Raw genomic sequence first — 17,765 nt, 5'->3', positions numbered from 1 at the left:
TATTATATCAACTAGAGAAATAATAGAGGTGCTTTCTACCAATTTCACTCATAATACAGATCAGTGATGTCAAACAGAACTCTGTCTGATGATGGAAATGTCCTATGTGGTAAGTGCTAGGTAAATGTGATTGGACATTGTTTAAAGAAATTTACCATACATGTACACACTGACATGGGACTAGTGGCTACATTTGGTACAGTGCCTTTCTAGTCCAAGTTATGCTAAAATGTTTCTTTTCCTTTTCAATATAGGATATCATGAACATTAAGAATCTTGGAATAATAATCAGTCTTGTATTTTGTATTCTAGATGATATTCTTTGATATTTCATTAAGTCAAGAAGCATTAAATTATTAAATTTATTTTCCTAGAGCTATGACCTCATGCCTAAATTCTTTTAAGTGACGAACAGGCTAAATTACATTAGATGATACCCTGAGTGAAACTGATTTTATTTCTGTCCTGATGGAGTGGTACATGGTCTACTAGTCCCCCAGATTAAACCAGTCCAGAGTTCCTGAGTACGCTGTGAGAAAACAGTGAGCAGCCAGTGAATCCCACCTGAGGGAGATGGAAAAGCAGAGACACAAGCCCAGAGTACAAGATTGTCTAGAAATGTTGCTTTATCAATTTGCTGCAATATCTGATTTCACTGACTCCTCCTTTTGCTTCATTTCATCTTAAATGACCATATTTCAGCATCAGGCTTTGAGCCAATGAAGGTGAGAATGATGGTGGTGGTGCTAGTGGTGGCCACAGCACCTGAAATGGCTGGCATGACTGAGTTTCTAACCTTTAACAAACTCGGGTCATTGCTGCGCACACATGTACATTAGTAACAGTGAGCTCTGTCTTACAGATGTTCGCACGCAGCTCCAGATTATAAGCATGCTCAGTGGCCCTGGGCGGCAAGGACTCTAAGATCTCCTGGGTAAAAATAAGTCAAGACAATGTGATATGCCAAAAGCAAAATCAAAGCGGGACTGTACCCTGGTTTCCCCAGTAATCTACAAACAAAATCCTGTTTTTGATGTGGGAAATTAAGTGAAGCTGCCACCCCACACAAAACCACCATTGTTTGGATTCTGTCAGCTCTAAAAGGAGTAAACTATCTTAAAAACTTAATACAGGCATTGAGACATTTGGGTTCATCTTGCTGTTAAAATTTTTTAAATAGCGAAACTTTACCAACTAGACAAATATGACTAATCTGTTCCATTTGCAGCCTTAGACCACAAAATGCCACTGTTTAGAATGAGCCAGTGTGGGTAGGGTGTGGCCATGCCAACAGGAAGCCACACCCAGCAACTAGAAATTTATTATGACTCTGGCCAGTTTATATGAATAATGAAAACACAGTCAAGGTTAAAAGAAGCTAACCAAACTTAGAAAAATATTTCTTTATGAAGTTGTCTCAAGATTTGGATTTAGCTAGATAAACATTAGTAATTCACAAACCTTGCATTCTTATCCATGCTTTTCATTTTATACATATGGTGATCAAAGAGAATAAAAGTCAGTAAGGACGCATTTTGAGCTACCTTTTGAAAACTCAGGAAATTGTTTTTCAATAATGGAAAACATGAAAAAAATCTGCTTTAATAATATACTTAACCACTTCATCTCTCTATAATCTCAAACTCACTATCTTTCTGCATCATTGTAATGCATCTTTAAAAAAAGAGATTTATTTATTTTTGTTGGGAAGGCAGATTTACAGAGAGAAGGAGAGACAGAGACAAAGATCTTCCATCTATTGAATCACTCCCTAATTGGTTGCAATGGCTGAAACTGAGCTGATCTGTAGCTAGGAGCCAGGAGCTTGTTCCAGGTCTCCCACATGAATGCAGGTCCCAAGGCTCTGGGCCATGCTTAACTGCTTTCCCAGGCCACAAGCAGGGAGCTGGATGTGAAATGAAGCAGCCAGGACATAAGCCGGTGCACATATGGGATCCCAGGGCTTGCAAGGCAAGGATTTAGGCACTGAGCCAACAGACTGAGTCCATCATAATGCTTCTTCTTCTTTTAAAAAAAGATTTATTTGCTTCTTTTTGTTGGAGGGTCAGATATACAGAGAGGAGGAGAGACAGAGAGGAAGATCTTCTATCCATTGATTCACTCCCCAAGTGACCACAACTGCCAGAACTGAGCTGATCTGAAGCCAGGAGCCCTGAACCAGAAGCCTCTTCCAGGTCTCCCACATGAATGCAAGGATCCCAAGTCCTTGGGCCATCCTACACTGCCTTCCTGGGCCACAAGCAGGGAGCTGAATGTGAAGCAGGCCACCAGGATTAGAACCAATGCCCATATGTGATCCTGATGTGTGCAAGGCGAGGACTTTAGCTGCTAGGCTACTGTGCCGGGCCCCATTATAATGCTTCTTAACTAGGGGCCAATTTTGTGCCTCAAGCTTGTTTGGCAATGTTTATAGAGACTTTTGATTATTACAAGTGTGTGTGTGGGGGGGGGGCGCTACTGGCATCTTACTGTGTAGAGGCAATTGATGCCATTAGCAGCTTACAGGCTAGTCCCTAAGAGCACAATCAATGAGCCACTGCCAAGGTGAGTGAGCAGTGGAGGAGGACGCCTGCCCCGTGCAGAGGCGGACAGTGCATTTTCTTCCCAGGAGGGGAACCAAATGCAGGAGGTCTGAGGGACAGCCGTGTGTGCCTTACTTGGTATTTTCAGCACAGTACACACTTGCAAGCTGCTCAGCTAGAATGAACTCTGTGCCTCCTAACTCGGGATGGAATATTCTGGAATGTGAAGTTAGTGAACTGTTTGCAGGCATTAATATGTAACTTTCAGAAACTTATGGTACACAGAAGGAGTTTGTAGTGAGTAGAATTAAACTGAATAAAAAAGCATTTGCTAACGTGAAACAGTAAATAACAGATTCCAAAACATGTGGACTTGGGCCAGCCTCCTTGCCCAGTTTCTATAGGATATTATGTTAACATGCTCAAATTGGCCAAGTAAGAACTTTCAACACTTTACTTTGATAGATCAAAGGAGAAATAGTTATTCTCACAGTTCTTGAGGTCTAGAATTGCACACTGCAATGGCAATGATATCATAACCGCCGATGCTTAATCCCCATGATTATGATGAAACCAGCATGCCTTTATGGCTCTTTAAGAAAGAGGAGTACTCACAGGTTCGGTTCCGGGACTTGTATGTGCATGTGTAAAGGCTGCATGGCCTCACCAGCAGTGACTCGGCTATCTGGAACCTTCTCCGCAACAGTTTGCATGGAGTCGCTTGGAGAATGACCCGCAGGCTACTCAGTACCATCATCTTTAGCTTGAAACGTCAATCGGTCCCAAATAATTTGCAGAAACCTAATAACATAGAGGGAAGAGGGCAGAAGAGAAAAAGTGTAAACACCACAGATTGCAACTCCCAAGAAGGACAATGTTCAGAGGGGAGGACACACCCTAAGGTGGGGGAAGGGCAGGCAAGTCATCAGTTTATTCACTCTTGTTCAAACTCACAGGGCTTTTCAGCAGAAGGCAGGGTCAGGACAACTGACTCATGCGCGTAGCAATTCCCCTGGGGTTGTCAAATATTAGCGGTCCAGAGAAAAGATTCTCATGACTCACATGGATGAAAAGACTGTGTACAGAACAAAATTAAAAAGGAAATGTACTCCTTGCAATTGCAACATCCAACATGGTTGTTTATAAATATATATATGTACATATATATTTATATATTTACAAATATAGTTGAAAGGTAGAGAGAATGGAGAAACAGAGATCTTTCATCTGTTGATTCATTCCTCAAATCCCCACAACAGCCAGAGATGGGGCTGGAATTCAATTCAGGTGTCTCATACGTGTGGCAGTGGCCCAGCTACTTGCAACATCATCAGCCACTACGTGTCCCAGGATGAGCAGCAACAGGGAGCTGGAATTGAGAGTAGACTTAGGACTTGAGCCTCTGCACCTGGATGTGGGGTATACACGCCCCACGTAGCATCTCAGCTGCTACGCCAAGCATCTGTCCCAGCTGGGCTTCTGCAGGTAGAAAGGATGCAAACATGAAAGCTCATCCCAGGTAGCCTGAACAAAAACAATCACCCACATTTGGACTGCTAAGAAAAATCCGAGCTACATTCCGCCAAAATAGCCATGGGCAGTTTTGAAATCTGAGTTAAAATACAATCCGTGACTCAGCTGTAACCTGATGGCCCTCAAAGATGGGCAAAATGAACACAATTACTTCTGAACTTTCCCTCTCTACTGCTCATAGGGCGTCTCAGAAGGCACGCCTTTCCAATGTATCCGCTGCTGGTGTTCCAAAAGCATGGGCATACCAACGTTGAACACATATTTTGACCCCAATCTAATGAGGCTTGATCCACTTTTCTTGACAACTCCTATTTTGGTACCAACTGACAAGTTTTGAAATTAAAAACAGAAATAAAATATTTTTTTCTTGATTACAAATTTGTTCCACTGTAGACTTTGAAACATTGAGTGTGACTACTTGAGATGCGTTTAGACAGCTGTTTGGGATACTGTGCAGCTGCAGGGCCAGGTGTCCTCACCCTATTGATTTCACTTCACAATCTCCTGTCCATGTGTGCACCTGCCTGTGTCCCAGCCACGTGGGCTTTCAATCTTCCAACTCACATCACTGCCTGCAGCCTGTGCTGAGGCCAGCCTTCCTCCCCCAGGGCCAGGCTCATTCTGACCTACCTCTTGGGGGCTCCCTCCAGTGTGGTTGCTCAGAGCCTCTCGGCCCATGAGCTCACCAGCTTAGGCCAACATCCTCTTCCTGGGCATGTGCATGGGCTTTCTCTCAGGTGATAAACTTGATGAAGAAGCTGCAGACTTGACTGGAAGTGGACTTATATGACTCCACCCCTGATAACATCTCAGTCCCATATTGGAAAGGACTGTGTCTGTTGCAGTCACAGCTATGTCCTAGGGACACGGCACCTGGTACAGAGTGAGTGGACCTGGCACACTACTTAAAATGACCCAAGTGACTTCCTTGGTGATAGAGAGGATGTTGATGTCCATTTCAAGAACCAGGACCTGTGATGTGGCTGCCAGCATGATGTGGACTAGTATTAGTCTTTTTATTTTCCTGTATGCCACCATCACACATTTGTAGCAAATTTTGTACATTTAAAGCACCTTTTTTTGGTTTTAATTATATATTTTCAAAGGATTCATGGGAAATGAAGTTAAAAGGTGAATTTATTTTGCTTCATTTTGATGTCCATGCATATTCTGTTTATAATACATGTTTTCTTTTCTTTTTTTTACATATTATTATTGCTATCATTTTATGATACAGTTCCATATTCCCTTATCCCCTCCCCAATTCCCTCCACCCCCACCTAGTTCCTTTATATCATTACTAATGTTGGGAGCTTGGCTGCTCAGGCCTAAGATGATGCCTCGGCTGTATGCCAGGGTCATGAGGAAGAGGCCTAGCAAAATCCGGAACTTTATCCAGATTGGCCCCTGGTGTATGCTCACCGCGTGCAGGGTTAGTACTCTGCGTTATGATTGGTGTGCTTTACGCGTGCTGTATTGACCTTAATGTTGATTGGATGGTGAAGTGTATATATTGTGAAGTTTGTGTAGAACAGGGAGGGAGGAAATGGAGGATAATAAAGAAGCACCAGGGTGTGTGTGAGAGTTTTTCTCTGCGGGTCAGAGAGCTCTCCACAACTAACATTTAGTTCTTCATACACAGTCATATGTCCATCACTGTGGGCATGGACAATGGCAGAGAGTCCAGAATCCTATTGTCAAGATATAGTAAACAGTTTCATTGTAAGTCCATCTTTGTCTGGAAGTAGAAGTGCATACTATACTGCATCCTCACATCTGGACGTTAGTCTCCATTTCACAGCTACTGTACATCCCCTTAAATGAAAAGTCATGATACAAAATCAACAATAGAAAGAAAAATAGAAATTTACAAATATAGAATTTACAAAATAGAAATTTAAAGCACTTTTAATAGCTGCCCTTTAAGAGGAAAGGCTCACATGCTACCTGATAGCATCTGAAAAACCCCCACGGCTGCCTGGTCCGAGAGGAACCTGCTTGACAATGAACTTAATCTAGTCTCACAGGGAAGGAATTTGGCCAGGAAGCATGCTCATTTCAACACTTTTGTTTTTTCCTTGGTACTGTGTTGAATCCTAGGATGCAAAGATTACCCAGATCATAGAAAAAAATGAAGTCCTAGTATATGTCATAGCACATAGGAACCATGAAAATGTGGTGCTAAGCGTAAGAAGCCATGTAAAAAATCATGTATGAATCTCGGGTCTCAAGACCACTACTGACTAAACAAGAAAAAGAACATGCTACCATCTGTTTTTGTTGCATAAAAAAAGTTGTAGTAAAGGGCTAGCCTACCTACAACCACCTACAAGCCAGTATTCCATATGGGCACTGGTTTGTGTGCCAGCTACTGCAGTTCTAGTCCAGCTCCCTGCTTCTGACCCAGGAAAAGTAGCACAGGATATCCCAAGTGCTTGGTCGTCTGCTACACATGAAGACCCAGAGAAAGCTTCATCCTGCCCAGCCATTGTGGCCATCTGGGTAATGACCAGTGGGAAGAAGATTCTCTCTCTGTCACGCCCTCTGTAACTGTGACTTTTAAATAAATAAATCTACCCCACTTCTGGGAATATATCCAAAGGAAATGAAATCTGCATATGATAAAGGGATCTGTAATCCTATATTTACAGCAGCACAATCCACAATAGCAAAGACATGGAAATAACCCAGATGCCCATCCAAAGGGGAGTGGTTAAAGAAATTATAGTACATCTACTCCATGGAATACTACTCAGCCACTAAAAAAAAAAAAAAAAAAGAAAGAAAGAAAGAAAGAAATTTTACCATTGCAACAAAATTGCTCAGTGAAATAAGCCAATCCCAAAAGGACAAATATCATATGTTCTGTCTGATATAAAGCAACCTTCCTGCAAGATACAAGCTCAATGGTTACATAGGTAAGCACGTATATACAATATATAGCTAGAGGATCTGTATAATGAAGGGGAGCATCCCATGAAGTGGAAACACAATGCAGCATGCATCTCTACTTCTGAATAAAAGATGGATTCCCAATGAAACTGTTAAATATATCTTGACACGAGAATTCTGGACTTGATATCATTCTTTACACCTACAATGTCAGCACACACTTAAGTAGCAGAATGATGGGCTTGTGATTGTCGCTGAGGGACTAAACTGTTGTTACAAAAACAACGAGGGACAGGAAGTGGGAGAGGGTAGAAAGGGAAATTCCTGAGCCTAAAAAAATCCATCGTGAAAAATAATGAAGAAAATCTTTAATGCAGTAAAAACAAAATCTGCTTTTAAAAAAATGGTAAGGAGATTTATATGTTTACCTAGATGGGACATTAAAATGTATAAGTATATCAAAACATCGTGTGGTATCCCATAAACATGTAGTTTCTACAGTTTTATTAAAATTGTTAACAAACATATATTAATTAAAAGAAACACCGTTGTCTCCCCTTTTATGTCAAAGGAAATCGATGATGAAATGCTAAGTTAAATGGAAGACGTTTGGACTTGTGAACTCAAGTGCAGTGAAGATTTTCTTATTGAGTCTGAGTGCTTTGAAGATCAAAAAATCTTGCTCAGCATGAGTGACTATCAGAAAGCAATTAAAAGCCACCTTACAGGTCACAACTGACAAATTTTGGCAGGGGGGTCATTGGTTGTAAAGTAAAATGTGCTATTTTGGGAAAAAATAAAATATATTAAATTCTCAGAATAGGGAAATCAACAGGGCAAAAAGTAGCTGGGTGGCTACTAGAGGCTGAAGGGCAGTGGAAGTGAGAGTGGCTTAGTGGGTGTGGGGTTTCTGTTTGGAGTGACAAAAATGCTTTGGAGCTAAATAGCATTGGAAGTTGCACAATATATGCCACTGAATAGTACACTAAAAGGATTAATTTCAAGTCATGAATTTTACTTCATCAATGTTTATGTTAAGGAAAGAGAGAGAGAGAGAAATGGCATGGAACTAGCACTGGTATAGTAGGCTAAGCTTATACCGTTGGCACTGGGATCCTGTATGGGTGCAATTCGTGTCCAGGCTGCTCCATTTCCCATCCAGCTTGTGGCCTGGGAAAGCAGTCACAGACGGTTTGGGACCCTGCACCCGCATGGGAGACCTGGGAGAAGCTCCTGCCTCCTGGCTCCTGGAATCAAATAAGCTCAGCTGCGGCCATTGCAGCTATTTGGGGAGTGAACCAGCAGATGGAAGATCTTTTTCTCTGTCCTTTTCTTTGTAAATCTGCCTTTCCAATAAATAAATAAATAAATAAATAAATAAATACATGTTTAAACCAAAAAGAAAAATATGTTTAAAAAGTAAAAGGGCACAGGTCACAACACAGTCCCAGTCCTCCCCCAGATTCTGCCTTCTACTCTCCAAAGGAGAACTTTCAGCACTGGGGCCTTAAATGGGTATGGGGAGGATGAGGAAACAAAGGCTCAAAAAGAGCAACTGAAGGGGCAGTAAAAACATCTTTGACTTGCACATGTGATCTTTATTTCTTCAAAGCCACTTTCCAGTAAACAGTATGAGTCACAAAAAAGAATCATGGTCCCCAGAGATGCAGAGCAAGGAAGCAAACTGTGGTTTTTCTCCTCTGCTCTTCATGCACATGCTTCCTATGAACTGGCTCTTCCCTGTGCTGCTGTCCTTGACCTTGCTCCATCAGAGCCAGAGGAGACCAGGCTCCATCCAAGTAAAGTGAGGAATAATCACACCTGGCAAGCAGTGTGTATATGGAAGCAGGAAGCAGAGCTGCTTCCTGTCACTACCCTCCGTTGAGGGCTCCCTGCAGAATTCTGGCTACCAGCAAGCCGGCTGCCTAGAGCAGCACTGTGCAAGCCTTTGGACCTGATGTTCTGTACTTACCGTGAACATCAGGTTGCTGGTATACACTTGGCCTCTTGGCAAGGCAAAGCTGCATAGCCATCACCTGCAAGGAGACTGGTAGGAAGTCCATGAATCCCAATGGAGTTGTCCCATGAAGGAGGCACATGTGCCACAATGTGCCTTATTTCACATATGCAAAGGACCTACACACCTGGCAAATGAGAGCTGACATCTCAGGTGGGTGCCTGTTCAAGCTCCGGTTGCTCCACTTCCAATCTGGCTCTCTGCTAATGGCTTGGGAAAGCAGCAGAAGATGGCTCTAGCCTTTATGTTCCTGAACCCATGTGGGAGACCCAAAAGAAGCTGCTGGCTCCTGGCTTTGGCCTGGCCCACCTCCAGACAGTTGTGGCCATTTTGGCAGTGACTAAAGGATGGAATATCTCTCTTTCTCTCTCCATTTTCCTCCTCCCCTCCTTCCTTCCCTATATCACAATCTTTCAAGCAAATGAAAGACATATATATTTGTAAAGATATGCAAAAGTTTGACTCATGATTTCTTTTTTTTAAAGATTTACTTATTTTTATTACAAAATCAGATATACAGAGAGGAGGATCTTCCGCCCGATGGTTCACTCCCCAAGTGAGCGCAACGACCGAAGCCAGGATCCAGGAACCTCCTTCGGGTATCAACACTTCTTTCATGTTATTTCCATCACAGGCTAAACCTCTAGCTGCAGCATCCCATATGGGTGCTGGTTCTACTCCCAGCTACTCCACTTCCCATCCAGCTCTCTGCTCACACCCTGGGAATGCAGTGGAGAATGGCTCCTTGCATCTGTGTGGGAGACCTGGAGGAAGCTCTGAGTTCCTGGCTTGAGATCACCTCAACTCCAGCCTTTGTAGCCATTTGTGGAGTGGACTAGTGAATGGAAGATTCTCTCTCTCTCTTTTCCTCCTTATCTCTCTGTAAATCTGCCTTTCAAATAATAAATAGATAAATCTTAAAAACGGCAGTATTCTCTTTCTAATGCACTCCACTCCTTAAACAAAAGCAATAGTGCACCAATATGAAAATTAAAGTCATTCTCTTTTCTACAGCTTGCAAATTTATGAGGCAAAGCTATTTAAACAGATACTTTGCTTTGTAAAATATGTGGTAAGATAAACATTGTATTTATCATTTTAACTAATTTTAAGTGTGTAAAATCAATGGTATTAAAAATACTCACAATATTGTATAATCATGACCATCCTATATACCCGAACGTCTTTTGTCATCACCGAAATACACAAGTTCCTGCCCCTCCCCAGCCCTGGTGACCTCTATTCCTCTGTATGTCTCTATATATTTGCATATTCCAATATTTCACCTAAATGAAATCTTAAAATATGTATTCTTTGGTAGCCAACTCATTTTACTGAGCAAAAGTAAACAGATATTTCTTAATCCCAGCTGGGAGGGGATGACAGTCTTGGTGTCCTGCAGCAAGAATACAGGGGCAGGGGGCTCTTCACTTTCAGGAGGGGGTGGCATCTGAAGCATGTGTCATAGGAAAGGGACAATTTCAACAGGAACTGCCAAGGCAGAGGAATGGACAGGGCAAATTTCAGGGGTAATGAGAACTTCCACAGTGGGAGGAGGTATTTTGGTCCCATAGTCAGAGGGCTCAGCTGTGATTGAAATAAGCAGAGCTTTAGATTATCCCAGTGTCACAGGAGTAGCTGCAAGCAAGTGTTAAAGGAGTCCTAAGTTTGCTTACACTCCAGCTGGAAAGAGATTTAGTAATATGAGGGATGATAATGCCAGCTGGATGTACACGCCCCCAAAGGACGCGCTATCTCTACCTTCAAAGGAAGTTTGTGATAACACAAGGCCTCCAGCGTGCTGGCTAGCCACAAGAATTGTATAAACAGATAAAAGGCCAAGGCACAGGATCCTGTGCAAGACGCTGTAAGAAGGTGTTAGCATGGCACCCAGAGAAGGCTGGGTGACACTTGGCCTTACTCCATAGGTAGCCATGAGGGAAAGCACCAGTGAGGCTGAGCTGGCATGGCAGGGCTGGACTCACAGGTGAGCCACCTGAGACACCTGCACAACTCCAAGTTCCAGAGGGCCTGCTGTCACCATGCCCTGCCACTTTGGGTCACAATACAATAGCCCTCTACAAAGCCCGCCAGGCGGAGAGGACTGCCTGCAGCGGTCCACAACTGTCAACTTCTGCTTGTCCCCCAGATGACTGCAGATCTCACTACAGGCAACCCTGGCTCTTGAGACTTCTTTTTGTGTCTTTTAGACAAAACAAAGACCAAAAATATTTTTGAAACAGAGTCAAAACCATTTGCCATCCTTCCAAATGTGCTATTCGTATTCATCAAGACACTGGCCAAGCAGATGATGTGGTGCAAAGTGGGGCTAGATGGGAAGGTGTGATTAATGTGGGGAATGGGAGTTTCCAAAAAAATGAAAGGCTCTAAGATACTGTCCCACATGCAGAGGGCAGGGGAGAAGCACCACAGGATGGCTGGGGGCAGGCGAAGAGCGGAACCAGGAGAGTCAAGCAAGGGATAGTCCCCTTAACCAGCATTCAGCCAGTGCTTTTACTCAGTTTCCACGCTCATTGGGGAAATCAAGCACAGAGCCTATCCTGGTGGGGCTTCCATTCCAGCAGGAGGATATGTGAAATAATCAGTAAATGTAACAAGCAAGTGACTAGGGCCACACAGACTACATTATGATACAGGGAAAGAGCAGTTTGTGTCCCACTGAGGATGGGCTTTCCATTTCAAAACAAACTGTTCAGGAGAGGCCTCGCTGAGAAGTGGAAACTGAAGCACTGTTTGGAGTGTTAGGTAGGAAGTTGACAAGCAGCCTGCGCATGTGCAAGCATCAACAGAGGCTCTGACGGGAAGCAGAGCCCCGGGATGCAGAATCCTGCCCAGATCCTGTTAGCTTTGCAGGTGGTCTCAGCCTTTCCTCCAAGGAAAGCTCCCTAGAATCTTCTCAGTTCTGTACCAAACTGGTTACCCAGCCTGGGAACACTGGGCAATAAAACTGGGGAAGTTCTTCTGCCTGGAGCCCCGTGGGCTGCCCAGTCTGAGGGCACTGAGTGCTGAAACCTTGGGAGGCATTTGACCTGATTCACACTGAGTAAGTCATTCACACTCAGCAAACCCTCTGCCCAGGAGAAGGTGGGGGGGGAGGGGAGAAACAGCAGAAGAACTGGCTCCATTCCCTAAAAGCCTCAGTGTGAGTATAGGCTGCCTGCTCAACTCCCAACTCCCTCCCGAGCTGCCCACCTGGCCTGCAGGCGCATTCTCTCCACTAAACCATATCACCGTGCTTTCCCCTGGCTGAATGAGTGGGCACTCAGATTCTGTCTAAAGAGCTGCCCATCCATGCCGTTGGATGTCCCAGCCCATTAAACCTAGCTACCTTGGTTACCACTCCTCTCTGTCTCACGCCTGAATTTATTCTAGTGTGAAAACACAAACCTGGTTTACTCATTTCTGTTAATGAAACGACTTAAGGAGGTGGAGAGTTGGTTACTTGGGTATCTAAGCGGGAAGGACTGGCTGTGCAAAGACCTTGAAGCAGGAGAATATTTAGCACATTCAATGGGAAGAGGTCAAAATGGCAGAGATGTAGCAAACCAGAAGGAAGGCAGGAGGAAGTGAGGTTCAGAGATAATGGGCCCCAGATGAATCAGACTTGCAAGCCATTACAAGGCTTCTAGAAGTTACAGTTTCTCAGATTTGACACTGTAGACATTTTTGATCACACCACTCTTGGTTGTAGGGGCTGTCCTGTGCATTGTAGGCTCTTGGCAGCACCTCAACTGGCCAGCACTAACAGATGCCTGCAGTATCTGGTATGAGAGGTGTGAAAACAAAAAATATTTTCAGACATTGCCACAGTCCTCTGGTTGCCCCAGGTTAAGAACCACTGCTCCAAGTGAAATGGGGATATATAGAGATTTTTTTTTTTTACAAAAAATCAACAATCTGATTTACACTTTTTAAAAATTATTCTGTCTGCTCTTATTAAAAATTGTCTTGGGGTGGAAGACAGGGATGGGGAAGACTATTTAGAACATTCCAAAGATCTATACTGGGGGTGTCACAGTAGAGGTGGTAGAAACAGTTGGGTTTTGTATACATCATGTAAAATGTAAACGAAAAGAGTTAAACATCAGTGGAAGATTCTTGACCTTAACAACTGGAAGGACAGAGCGGCTATGATGAGGTAAGGAAAACAGTAGTAGAACAGAAATTGGTGTCTCAGACTACTGGACATGCAGAGTGTGGAATGCAATTCCAGTAATTCAGCTTGATATAACAAAGTGCTCACCCAGGCACTGATGGGAGAGATGAACAAGATACTTTATGTTCAACAGACAGTTATATTGATTTTTTGAAAAAAAAGTTAAAGGGGAGTAGAAGGTATGTCTATGATTTTTATGGCTGGAGTGATGTTGGCGTCACTGCAACAGTGAAGGCAGAACCTGGCATGAGGAACAGGGAAGGGAAAGATGGTCGCATGGGATTTGCCAATGGGGCAGTTGAGAGTAAGGCCCAAGTGGGACTTGGCAATGCAGTACTCAACCGCAGTTAGAGACAGAAGGAAAAACCTCTCCCGCAAGGAGTACAGGTGTATTGAGGGAGACCGACAAAAAGGGACAAGTAAGAATGCCAGCAGACTGAGAAAGAATGAAAGGCAATCAAGGAAGAAAGAGAGCGTGCAAGGTCAGAAGCGATCTGAAACTGGGACTCAAATGAGCTCATGCTAGACTACAATATCCATAGCAATACACAATGCTTGGTGGTATTTTAAAAAATATATTTTTATACCAGCATATTAATTATTTTCATTTTTTTAAAGAAAGGGAGAGGGATGGAGAGAAGGAGGGAGGGGGAAGGGAAGAGAGAGAGCTCTGTCCACTGGTTCACGCCCCAGATGCCTGCAATGGTGAGGTCTGAGCCAGGGTGAAACCAGGAACCTTCAACTGCATGGGGTCTTCCATGTGAATGGCAGAGACTAAAGGACTGGAGCGCCGCCTGCTGCCTACCAGGGCGCACACGAGTCGCCGGCTGGAATCAGAAGCAGCAGCAGAACTTGAACATAGGTACAACAGGACACAGGAATGCAGCAGCCTCAAGTGGCATCGTCACCGTTGTCCCCCACATGTTTTATGTTTATGCCTAAGGCCGACTCCCTGTTCAATTAGAACCAATAATTTATTGAGAGTTAATTATTTAAACTTACTTGACTCACTCAACTTTTTCATGGAAAAAAAAAGAGTATCTGTATTTAATTTTGTCCACAAAGACAGCCTGTGGAGCAACGGGGAGATAATTTGCTGTTCTTCATTCCTTTTGAATCACATTATTTATACACATCCATAAATTTTACTAACATTCTCCTTATCTGCGACGTCATGGACTTCAAATATGTGGGAAGACTCTGAAAGCCCTTAGAGCTCCACTGCTAGCATCTCCTATCAGAGTGCTTGGGATCAAGTCCTACCTGCACTTCCTAAGGAGCCTCTGGGGGGCCGCAGCTGATGGGGGTCCTGGCCGTGGCTGACCCATTCCTGGCTGTGGCTCTTGCTGTCCCCCTGTCTATCTCTCTTTCCCTGCTTCCCTTCCAAATAAATAAAACTTTACATTGTATTTTTAAACAAGTAGTTTTGCCTACTAAAGCCATTTATATTATTACAAAAAAGATCACGAGAAAGTACTGTGATCAAAGGTTATAATTACATTAAAAACAATCCTCTGGTTCTCAACACATTGATCCTCTTTCTCCCCCTCCCGATTTCAAAAGCAAGCAAGCTTTTTGCAATTCCTTGAAATCTAAATTAGAGATTATGTTGCCATATCTTGGCTGACAAAGTTCAGCCTCCTCCTCTCACCCACTTCTTCCCTGGGAGCAGGATCCACATCCCAAATGGTCAAATGTTTCCAATTCCATGTGGAAGCATTAGTCTGTAGGGTAGACAAAGCGGCCAGGCTGCCACAAGATGAAATGCATTGGCCTTTTGTTCAGGTTTCTGAACTACCCCTGCTCACTGACTCACGATTCCCTCACTCTTGACTCCAGCACAGCCTTGAACAGTGACAATCCTCTGCCTGGCTGCAGGTAGCCCAGGCAGCTGTGGCAGGTGCACAGAGCGATGGCCCGGTTGCTTTTGGCTTTCCAGTGAATTTTGGCCATATTACTGTTTGGAAAGTATATGAGTAAAGGAGGAAAGTTGTAACAAGTGGAAAGGTTTTCCATTTCCAACAAACCCAAGAGCAGTGGGCACTCTGGGGGATGGCCAGGGAGAGGATGAGTTTGGTACACTTTCACTGGAGACACAGGACAGCTGCTCTTCACATTCCAGGCCAGATGATTTGGTAAAGGAAGAAGGGGAAGCAGACAACAATGTGATTTTCAGAGGCTGAGAGCGAGTTCTATCTAAACGAAGCTGTACACATTAACTGCACACTTAGCAAAGTTTCCCAGTGATAAAACGCGGGAGGAGAGGACATTGATACTCATTAACAAGTCTCCGGCAGCCCCGGGGCAGAAACATTTAAGAACAAACTCCACAAAGAATGCCAGCCACCCAAAGTGCGTGGGTTTGGGAGGTTCCTGTTGTCTAGCTCTAGGGCGGGGCACAAAGCAGAAGGCAGTGCCCAGCGGGGTGGGCTCAGATTTTTCCCCAGGGCATCGCTGCAAAGCTTCTCCGCTGGCCCGGGGGTGGCTGGGTATCTGCTCACAGACCCCAGCAAGGAGTCCGGGCGAGGATAAGCAAGAAAGCCAGTGCAGGTGGGGGTGCGTCCCGGAGAATGGCGCTTTAGTTACTGGAACTGCAGCCTCTTGACTCAGAGCCCTTACCACATTTGCAGCTATTGCACAGCTCGCTCCACTTCGTGCAGTTAATAAGATCAGCATCTCTTTCAAGCAACCGGCCTCCTGCCCCCCACAAATTCTTGAGGCCAGCCCTTCTTTCACCAAACGCAAAGAACCCTAAAGAAAGTGTGATCAAGTGGTGAGTCCCACAATGGAAAGAGTGCTGGGGCGGGGCGCCGGCCCATTAGGACCCACCACCCCTTCAAGAACTCCTGCAGAACATCCAGCCAGCGCTCTCGGGACGAACAGCTGTCCCAGCTCCCGGACCTGGCGCGGCACAACAGGGCGTCCTGAGGAGGGGTCAGGGCTGAGTTGGCCCGCCCCCGCTGACGCCCTCTCTCCACCGGGTCTCAGGTCCTTACCTGACAGTTTCCCAAGATCACGAAAGTCGACGCTCTTTCTCCCCTAGGACCCGTGGCACGAGAACCCTGCCACCAAAGCCACGCCCTACAGCTTGGGCCACGCCCTTTCCCTGGAGACCACGCCCCTCCAGGCGGATCCTCGCTGGTACTTCCCCAAGAACGGCTCTGGCCACGCCCCCACCAAGCCGCAGGAACCTGCGCCCTACGCGGTGGCCACACCCCCATATGACCACGGCCCGCGACGTGTGCTAGCCACGCCCCCGAGACTCACCCGGGTCTGTCTGCAGCGCCGGATCACGCCTGCAAGTTCTTCCCTGACCCCGTCCATCTTCCCGCCTCCGTGGCAGCCCCCTGGCCCACCGCTGGCCAGGTTTGCAGGGTGAAATTAGGCTGCGGGCCAAACCGCCTTGTCCAGGAAGTGACTTCCCTCAGTTTGCATGGCTTGATGAAGACTCAAACAGGGCAACAAACAGCAGGTACTGTTCTTATCCACTAGTTTTCATGTCCAATTTATTTTTGAGTTCCTAACAGGCCGTTCTCACATCCTCTGAACTCAAACTTAATCTGTGTGCCTTCTAGCCAGTTTCCATATCCTCTAAGCCAGAGCAGGGAAATCGTGTTCCTTTAGGTTCCTGAAACCCACCCCTCCCCGCTTCACCCCTTCCTGAAGTCTCCTCAAGATGACCCGTACTAGGTTCCAAGCCCCTCCCGCTGTGCAGATCAACGCCCTGAGATTCCAACTCCGGCCCAGCCCTGAGCTCTGAACTGCCCTGCCTTCCTGGACCCCCACTTACAGCTCTGGGTGCACAAGAATAACAGCCAACATCATAGCCAGTTTATTCCTCTGTAGTCAAACCTTGGGCTCCTTCATTCCAATTACATTTGCCAGTACCTCCACCCCTGAGAGAGAGAGAGAGGGAGGGAGAGAGAGAGAGAGAGAGAGACTTCTCAGAAAGCTCCCCTCTGAAGCTTAGATGCCACAAGAAATGAGGAGCTTGGGGAAGATGTGGCAAGAGGCTGATACAAAAGAACTTGGCAATCAGGGTTTCTTGATCCCAATTCTAGGAATATTTGGGATAGCAAACCATAGGAAGGCATTTTGATAGTACTGGTACATTTCTCTACAAAGTAAATTCTCAGTAAATCTTCATTGAGCATCTATCCTTTCCGTGTATATAGAAACATACAGTTTTACCTTGGTAGTAGTAGGAGTCCCTACTTCTATTTCTTCGCGTGCTCAGGTAATGTTCTTATGATCACACATCAGTTCCTTTTTCTCTTCCCATCCTCCATTCTGATTCTGGTTTGAAGCAGTTGAGCATATTCAACACATTGCATACAAGAAACAGAGAAATTAGTAAGCTTTCTTTTTTCTAATTTTATTTATTTATTGGAAAGTCAGACTTTACAGAGAGGAGGAGAAACAGAGAAAGACCTTCCATCTGCTGGTTCACTCCCCAAGTGAGTGCAATGGCCAGAGCTAAGCTGATCCAAAACCAGGAGCCAGGAGCCTCTTCCGGGTCCCCCCGCGGGTGCAGGGTCCCAAGGCTTTGGCTGTCTTCAACTGCTTTCCCAGATCACAAGCAGGGAGCTGGAAGGGATGCAGA

General features: G+C 45.0%; 1 protein-coding gene across 4 annotated transcripts in view; it reads right to left on the bottom strand.

The window, feature by feature from the left end:
- CA5B (carbonic anhydrase 5B) overlaps window positions 1–17,496 on the bottom strand; it is a 36,478-nt gene extending 18,982 nt beyond the window's left edge. The window contains exons 1-3 of one of the 4 annotated variants that reach the window (XM_040997460.1): window positions 16,159–16,248; window positions 15,782–15,913; window positions 3,159–3,344 (exon numbers count right to left, since the gene is read on the bottom strand). In XM_040997460.1, coding sequence (XP_040853394.1) covers window positions 3,159–3,300 — 142 coding nt within the window. In that variant the 5' untranslated portion in view covers window positions 3,301–3,344; window positions 15,782–15,913; window positions 16,159–16,248. Of the gene's footprint in view, window positions 1–3,158; window positions 3,345–3,497; window positions 3,690–15,781; window positions 15,914–16,158; window positions 16,249–17,353 lie in introns of those variants that run through there. The other 3 variants (XM_040997478.1, XM_040997469.1, XM_040997488.1) reach the window with 3 other exon arrangements.
- Between the last annotated feature and the right edge of the window lie 269 nt (window positions 17,497–17,765).

The sequence above is a fragment of the Ochotona curzoniae genome, unplaced genomic scaffold, assembly GCF_017591425.1.
Source record: "Ochotona curzoniae isolate NIBS_2020 unplaced genomic scaffold, NIBS_Ocur_1.0 contig_1274, whole genome shotgun sequence".
NCBI lineage: Eukaryota > Metazoa > Chordata > Mammalia > Lagomorpha > Ochotonidae > Ochotona > Ochotona curzoniae.
This window is presented reverse-complemented; position numbering and strand designations above follow the sequence as displayed.